Source organism: Terrapene carolina, unplaced genomic scaffold, assembly GCF_002925995.2.
Source record: "Terrapene carolina triunguis isolate 2854851 unplaced genomic scaffold, T_m_triunguis-2.0 Scaffold66, whole genome shotgun sequence".
In the NCBI taxonomy this organism is placed as follows: Eukaryota; Metazoa; Chordata; order Testudines; family Emydidae; genus Terrapene; species Terrapene triunguis.
The window spans coordinates 72275957-72284697 of NW_020664417.1; the positions used below are offsets into that span (position 1 = coordinate 72275957).

The window sequence follows — 8741 nt, forward strand, 5'->3', positions numbered from 1 at the left end:
TTTTTTTTTTTTTTTTTTTTTTTTTTTTTTGTCCTATGTTGCCTAGTATTACCTAGCATAATGGGATCCTGGTCTACCTAGGGTTCCTGGGTGCTGTGGTGGTGGTGGTAATAATTATAATAACTAATAATAAATTTTAAAACTGATTGAAGAAAATATATGTACACATTATATAATTAGTGTGTAACTCACTACTGCAAGCTGAAATTGAAGCCAAGAGTTTAGTAGGATTAAAAAACAGATTTAGATGTTTATATGGATAATGAGAATGTCCACAGTTACATCAGATACAATTTTCAAAGGTCTTATAAACCTTCAGGGAATAAATCAGCCACTAACTGATTGGGCTCAGGGGAAGTTACTTTCTATCAGCTGTTTTTTCCATAATTGTCTGCTTCGGGGTTCCTTATACCTTCCTCTGGAGCATTTGGTACCAGTTACAGATAGGATGTTAGACTAGCTGGAGAACTGTTGTGATCCAATATGGCAATTCCTGTCTTCTTGCCCCACTTCAGTTGTATGAAACTATTGAAACCATTTTCAGTATTGGTTTTCTACTTCCAAACTGTACAGACAATGCAATTGGGGAATATCCTGATTAACATGTTAACATTTGTTGTTTGTATTGCAGTAACATCTAGACACATCTACAAAGCAAGAAAAAACCCAGATCAAACCAAAATCCACAGCAGAGAGTCTCAGAGTCTGTCTTGGGCTCATACTATGGAGCTAAAATCAGCAATGTAGATGGTCCTGCTCGAACTGGAGCCCGGTCTCTGAAACCAGTAAGGGGGTTTTAGCCCTATACCACAAGCTCAAGTCAGTTGGCCTGGGCTCTGAGACTTGCTGCCAGGATTTTTTTTTTTTTTGCTGCATTTAAACATACCCTAGAAGACCGGATAAGGATATGGGCTCCATTACACTAGGTACCATACATGCGTCCACACAACAAAGATTTAAGTGCTTGAACTCTACACATTCCAGTCTAATATTTAATACACCCTCTTTACACATGACATAAATGATGTTACTTCTAATATGTGTAGGAATAAGTAGGATATTGAAAAAGAAGAATCTTTTTTTCCTGTGGAACAAATTGCATGTAGGAGTTTGGGGGCTGGATTGGTCCAACAGACACTGTCTCTACTGAGGAAGCTACAGATCCACAGCACTACATGGGAGCTCCAGGAGGCACTGTGCCTCAGGAGAGATGCTGTTGCCTCCAATACTGTGGCACATAGGTGCCTCCATGGTACTATTAAGAGGGAAAAGCTTGTGTTTCCTGTGTGACCAACCAACTGCTCTGGCCTACAGGGAAGGAGGAGGGTGGGGCAAGGCCAAGACCTCAATCACCTCCTCTTGACCCTTTTGGGAGCTTCTGGCTCTGCTAGTAATGCTAGGTTCACACAGCCCTGGGGCTTGGCACTTACATGCAGCCTTCCTACCCTCCCTCCTTGCACACCTGTGAGGGGAAAGAACAATTTAGCCCTGTGCTTCTTTTAATGTACATACGTTATTTTAAGAGTAATCTGGAAGGATATTAATAGGAGTTTTTCCAGGGATAGTGGACTATTAAAGACTCCCATACCAGTTTGAAACCCAGATGAGGCTGGTATTAGGTACAGTACCTGCATATGCAGTGCTTAGTAGTAATTTTAATTGCTTAAAAAGCGATCCTTGAATTTATAAGCAGAGACTCTCACGTAGGAGTAAAGTGCTTATTTTACCTCTGTGTTCAGCGCTGGTGCGACCACTGCTGGAATACTATGCCCAGTTCCGATGCCCACAATTCAAGAAGGATGCTCATAAATCAGAGAGAGGATTCAGTGAAGAGCCACGAGAATGATTAAAGGATTAGAAAACATGGCTTTCAGTGATACTCAAGGAGCTTAATCTATTTAGCTTTACAAAGAGAAGGTTAAGAAGTAATTTGATCACAGTTTGTAAGTACCTATAGTCAATCTAGCAAAGAAAGGTATATGACACAGTCCAGTGGCTGAAGGTTGAAATAAGGCAGAACGTTTTAACAGTGAGAATAATTAACTATTGGAACTACTTAACCAAATGTTGTGGTGGATTCCCCATCACTGACGATTTTTAAATCATGAGGGGAGGTTTTTTTTAAATGATGTGCTCCAGTTCAAACAGGAATTACTTGGGGGAAATTCTATTCAGGTGTTAGGCAGAAGGTCAGACTAGATCAGGGGTGGGCAACTTGCGGCCCACAGGCTGCATGCGACCCATCAGCGTAATCTGTTTGCGGGCCGTGAGACATTTTGCTGACGTTGACCATCCACAGTCATGGGCTCCCCTCGCAGCTCCCAGTGGCCGTTGTTCACCATTCCCGGCCAAAGGGAGCTGCTGGAAGCAGCAGCAGAGAAGTGTCTGGGTTTTTTTTTTTTTATTTATTTTATTTTATTGGATATTTTACTGAGTGTTTTTGTGGTGGTGCCCACAAGTCTGCTTTTCTAGAAAATAAGACTTTTTAAATTTTGCTTGGAGTGCTTGTACAGACACTCCCATAAAGACATACCATAGTAATGTTTCTTAAGTGGTTCTCAGGATGTAAAATAAGAGAGAAAAATCACACTCGGTTGTGGATTCTAAGAGTGCTCAAAATACAAACAGTGGCTGTACTTGAGTGATAACCTTGCCCAAATTCTACTTTACTTTCAAATGCTATGAGGCAGGAAATTTTCACTTCTTATTTATTTTTAATGAATTGTTTACAGGAGGAATTCAGCATATTTTAATACCACAGTTGAAAGTGTTGCATGGTGCATTAAATATAATGCTGCTTCCTTTTCACCTGCATGCACTTTTGTGTCATGTCCATATTGCATTAATTTGCAGAGCAGGCACTTTGAGGCTCACCAAGTTACATGGCTGTGAGCCCCTGACTTTGAGAATATCAATGCTAAGTGTAACTTTCTTTAAAAATAACCAAAAAAGTATGTGTCTAGCCCTTTTTACTGTGGAGATCACCTTGGAAATGTAAACTGATTTTTAGAACTGAATCTTAGAAGTGTAGGACTGGAAGGGACCTCACAGGTCATCTAGTCCAGTCCCTGCATTCATGGCAGGACTATGTAATAATTAGACCATTCCTGACAGATGTTTGTCTACCCTGTTCTTAAAAGCCTCCAATGATGGAGATTCTGCAACCTCCCTAGGCAATTTATTCCAGTGCTTACTACCCTGACAGTTAGGAAATTTTTCCTAATGTCCAACCTAACCCTCACTTACTGCAATTTAAGCCCATTGCTTCTTGTCATATCCTCAGAGGTTAACAAGGACAATTATTCACCATCCTCCTTGTAACAACCTTTTGAAAATTGCTATCATGTCCTTCCCGCCCTAGTCTTCTCTTCTCCAGACTAAACAAATCCAATTTTTTCAATCTTCCCTCATAGGTCATGTTTTCTAGACCTTTAATCATTTTTATTGCTCTCTTCTGGACTTTCTCCAGTTTGTCTACATCAGCGGTTCTCAAACTGTGGGTCGGGACCCCAGAGTGGGTCACGACCCCCTTTGAATGGGGTTGCCAGGGCTGGCTTAGACTTGCTGAGGCTGAGGTCTGAAGTCTGAGCCTCACTCCTCAGGGCCGAAGCCAAAGCCCGAGGGCTTCAGCCCTGGGCGGCCGGGCTCAGGTTACAGGTCCCCTGACTAGGGGTGAAGCCCTTCAGCTTTGGCCTCCCTTCCCAGAGCGGTGGGGCACCAACTTTTGCCCCCCCCCCCCCGGGAGTGGGGCTTGGGCGGGCTCAGGCTTCGGTCCCCCCTCCTGGGGTTGTGAAGTAATTTTTGTTGTCCAAAGGGGGTCACGGGGCAATGAAGTTTGAGAACCCCTTGTCTATATATTTCCTGAAATGTGGTGCCCAATACTCCTGCTGGGGTCTTATCAGCGCATAGTAGAGTGGAAGAATTACTTCTCGTGTCTTGCTTACAACACTCCTGCTAATACATTCCAGAATTATGTTTGCTTTTTTTGCAACAGTGTTACACTGTTGACTCACATTTAGCTTGTGATCAACTATGACCCCCAGATCCCTTTCTGCAGTACTCCTTCCTAGGCAGTCATTTCCCATTTTATATGTCTGCAACTGATTGTTCCTTCTTAAGTGGAGTATTTTGCATTTGTCCTTATTGAATTTCATCCTATTTGCTTCAGACCATTTCTCCAGTTTGTCCAGATCATTTTGAATTTTAATCCTATCCTCCAAAGCACTTGCAACCCGTCCCAGCTTGGTGTCATCCACAAATTTTATAGGCATACTTTCTATGCCATTATCTAAATCATTAATGAAGATATTGAACAGAACCCAATCCAGGACCAACCCGTGGAAGACCTCACTCGATATTCCCTTCCAGTTTAAGTTTGAACCACTAATAATTACTCTCTGGGAATGGTTTTCCAACCAGTTATGCACCCACTTTATAGAACTCCATCTAGGTTGTATTTCCCTAGTTTGTTTCGAGAAGGTCATGCGACATAGTATCAAAAGCCTTACTAAAGTCAAAATAGACCACATCTACTGCTTCTCCTCTATCCGCAAGGTTTGTTACCCTGTCAAAGAAAGCTGTTAGATTGGCTTGATGCAATTTGTTCTTGACAAATCCATGCTGACTGTTACTTATCACCTTACTATCTTCTAGGTGTTTGCAAATTGATTGCTTGTTTATTTGCTCCATTATTTTTCCGGATACTGAAGTTAATAAGCTGGCTCGTCTATAATTCCCTAGATTGTCCTTATTCCTCTTTTTATAAATTGACACTTATATTTGCCCTCTTCCAGTCCTCTAGAATCTCTCCTGTCTTCAATGAGTTTTTGAAGATAATCGCTAATGGCTCAGATATCTCCTCAGTCAGCTCCTTGAGTATTCTAGGATGTATTTCATCAGGCCCTGCCAACTTGAAGACCTCTGACTTGTCTTATTTTTAATTTGTTTTGTCTCTATTTTAGCCTCAGATCCTACCTCATTTTCACTTGCATTCACTATGTTAGATGTCTAATCGGAACTAACCTTTTTGGTGAAAACTGAAACAACCATTTCCACATTTTCTGTTATTGTCTTTTCCCCCCCTCACTGAGTAATGAGCCTAACCTATCCTTGGTCTTCCTCTTGTTTCTAATGTATTTGTAGAATGTTTTCTTGTTACCCTTTATGTCTCTAGTAGTTTAAGTTCATTTTGAGCCTAGGCCTTTCTAATTTTGTCCCTGAATGTTTGTGGTGGTGGTTTATATTCATCCTTTGTAATTTGACCTACTTTCCACTTTTTGTAGGACTCTTTCTTGAGTTTCAGATATTTAAAGATTTCTTGGTTAAATCAGGGTGGTCTCTTTCCATACTTCCTATATTTCCTATGCAGTGGGATAGTTGTTCTCTTGTGTCCTTAATAATGTCTCTTTGAAAAACTGCCAACTCCCTTGAACTGTTTTTTCCCTTAGACTTGCTTCTCATGGGATCTTACCTACCAACTCCCTGAGTTTTCTGAAGTCTGCCTTCTTGAAATCCATTGTCTTTATTCTGCTGTTTCCCTTCTATCATTCTGTAGAATCATGATCATTTTGTGATAAAGTTTTAGTGATTTGTTTTCTTAAAGAGTCTCCTTTCACTCACACACAGCTGCCAGGGCTGATCAGTGGGACCCATAAAATACATGGCTTTTGGTCCCTCAAATTTTTAGAGGGACTCCAGATCAGTTTGATGACATGGGAACCAGAGAGTAAGGTACCACCTGGGCTGCTGGTAACTGCAGTCCCTCTCTTCTGGCACATCTGCTGAGCAAGTGGTGGGGCTTCTGGTCCCATTTAGGGGAAACTCAATAACATGAGGTGGCCTGATCTAGGAGACTAAGCCAGAATTTAGAGTTGGAGAATCTTTTATTCTAATAGTGTGTCTAACACTAGTTAGTGGGGATAATAATGCTTATCTCTTGGGCTGCAGAATGTTAGGATTAGTTTGTCAATGTCTTTAGAGCACTATGGGTAATATTTTCAAACAAGCTCAGCTTTCATTGGGACTCTCAGTTTGTTAGTTGCCGAGCAGTTTTGAAAATCTGACCATAACTAAATGTTAAGCATTATTTGAAAGAGAGAGGAAGAGGGGGAGAAAAGCCTAAAGAGACAGTGGGATAGAAGAGAGAGCAAAGGAGCCAGAGAGATGAAAATAAGGAGAGCAAAGGTGATGGAGACAAAAGAATGGGAAACAGTGTGAAATGGGAGAAAGCTAAGGGGTGGAAAGCAAAGGGGGGTGAATAGAAAAATGAGAGAAAGAGGGAATGAGATGCTACTTTTTCAAAGAAAGAAGAGCTTGTGAATAAAAACAGTGCACAGAAATGAGAGAGAATAGAAAATGAATAGGGAGATGGATCAAATGGGTCATTTATGGACAATGAGAACTAAAGGGGATAAATACCAGAAAGATTAGAATAAGAAAGAAGATGCACACAAAATATTAGTGAATTTAGTTTATTTATGATCCACTATTTTATTGTGCTTCTTCTGCAGATATCCTATATCTGTTAGAGGGGGAATGGAAAGGATGGCTATTTTATTTACCTGAATATGGCTGAATACGCTGGATTCTATAGTTAAACCATTGGAGGGAAAAACCCTCTACAAAACCAGAGAAGATCACTTTAAATTAACTTGAATACACACACGCTTCTTCAATGAATGAACCTTTCAGCTCCTAAACTTCTGGTTTATATGGTGGGGAAAAAGGTTGTTGGTTTGTTTTATTTTAAATTGCAACTCTGTATAGCGTTAAGTCTGAGGTGACAGACTCCTTTCTCCTGCAGCAAAGGAGGCTGGTGGTAGCCTGAAGACTATTTCCCCCTGTGCATCTATTCAAGTTGTTAAATAATAAATTGTTTTGTTAATTTTTCAGAGGCTTCCTGCAAACAATGGAGGTGTCAGAACTTATCAAAAAAGTTAGCAAGAATCTTTTCTAGTGAATGCTGTTAGACAACCTAAATATAGGGGTCACTACTAAACCCTAATAATTCTATTATATAATTAGACATTATTGAGGATGGACCAAGATTCACCTTATGGGCCTTCCCTTGATCCTTATTGTGTTGCCTTGTATCCCAGTGGATGAGACTTAGTTAAATTTGGAGGGTGGAAGTGGAAGTAATTGTTTCACAGGCCCAGCCCTAAAATGCGAGAAGGCTCATTCTGCATAAGTAATTCTTACAGCATGCACTGTACATTATATATCTTATTTCTATTCATTTGGACACACAGAATAGATTAATTTTATAAAAGCCTAATGATAAATCGGCCATGGTAAAGAAGAGCCTTTTTCTTGATGTGTAGTTCGGGCTTGATCCTGGAAGTTGCTGTGTTCCTCGTGGTAGTTGAGCATCATTAAATTCAATTAAAAACTATGAAAGTGCAGGCTCAAGCCCTTAGTCAAAAAAGAAGCACTTCTGGTGTCTAAAAGACATACTGTACCTATGTTGCAAAAATTGGGGTTTGGGAAGGCGTGCCCCTTTTACAACATTACATTTTGTTAAGCAGGGACACTGGAACATCATGTAAAAATGTTATCCTTTAATTTCATTGTCATTTTCATTAAAGATTCTAATTAGGCTCTGGTGGTGGTCAAGAAGAAGGGACATGGCATTTGTAAATACCATGCACTAAGATGCAAAAGACAGTATTTTTCCTATATGCAGAGTTTGACATGCGAAAACAAATGTCTTCAGTAAACTGGCATTTGTCAAATTTAACCAAAAAAACAAAAAACAAAAACTGTTAAAATAGGTTCTTGGGTAGAATCCTAAAGCATGAGTCTAGGAGCATTAGAATGCACAGTGCCGGTAGCAGTGTGCTCCCTAGTGCAAGTTTCCTGGGAGTGTTTCTTTTTTGAACTGACACAGCAAAGTCTCCAGTTCTGAAACAGATGTTCTTCCAGCAGCTCTGAAGTAACGTTACTTGCTGGATACAATGTCATATCAAGGGGTTAGTGGTCCACCTCAGCGTTCTAAGAGGACTTACTGCTAATGAAATCAAATGCTTAGAGAAGCATGAGATGCAGGACTTTAGCTAGGATTTTGCCTCAACTAGGGTGGTCAGTTAATTTCCACAGTACAGCACAAGGTTGCTTTTCACCATTGCAACTTTTTTCAAAACAAAATATTGGTAAAATCCTCTAATTTCCCTCTGATTAAGAACTGGCTTGAAGACTGGAATGATTTGTTTGTTTGAAGAATGTTGACGTTAGAGTGGGAATCGGAGGGACTGCAAACAGTGGGTATTGTTGTGATTATATTTGCGTCTCTGAAGCTGCTTCATTTGCTGGGACTGATTGATTTTTCAGAAGGTAAAGTGGTCAATCACTGTTTGTGCTGTTTGTAGTATCTAGTCTGCTTAAAAGCTGTCTACGTAAAACAGACTGCTAGTCTGATATAAAACCTGTAACGTGAAAATGCTTGAAAAAGTGAGAATAACCTGTGGACTGTTAAATCTTGTTTTTGTTCGTTTCCTTTATCTGATATTTTAAAACAGAAGTAGAATCTAACATAGGGTTTATTATATACAGTGTATTACATTTTACAGCGTATCTGCATTGAAGTATGTTGGAAAGGTTGAAAACATGTATCTATCAGTTACAATAACCTTTGAAAGCTGCTCACTAGTAGAAAACTTAATACATCGAGATTTATCATAGTTTGTTTTATAAAACTGAGTGCTCTTCTGCTTTGATATATGTTCTAAAAATAATTATTCTCT

The 8741-nt window shown here is 39.9% G+C and overlaps 1 protein-coding gene across 3 annotated transcripts in view; it reads left to right on the forward strand.

The window, feature by feature from the left end:
* KCNIP4 (potassium voltage-gated channel interacting protein 4) overlaps window positions 1–8741 on the forward strand; it is a 403978-nt gene that overhangs the window by 185755 nt on the left and 209482 nt on the right. The window contains exon 1 of one of the 3 annotated variants that reach the window (XM_026648009.1): window positions 8220–8331. The exons of the other annotated variants lie outside the window; for them this stretch is intronic. Coding sequence (XP_026503794.1) covers window positions 8220–8331 — 112 coding nt within the window. Of the gene's footprint in view, window positions 1–8219; window positions 8332–8741 lie in introns of those variants that run through there. 3 annotated transcript variants of the gene reach the window in all.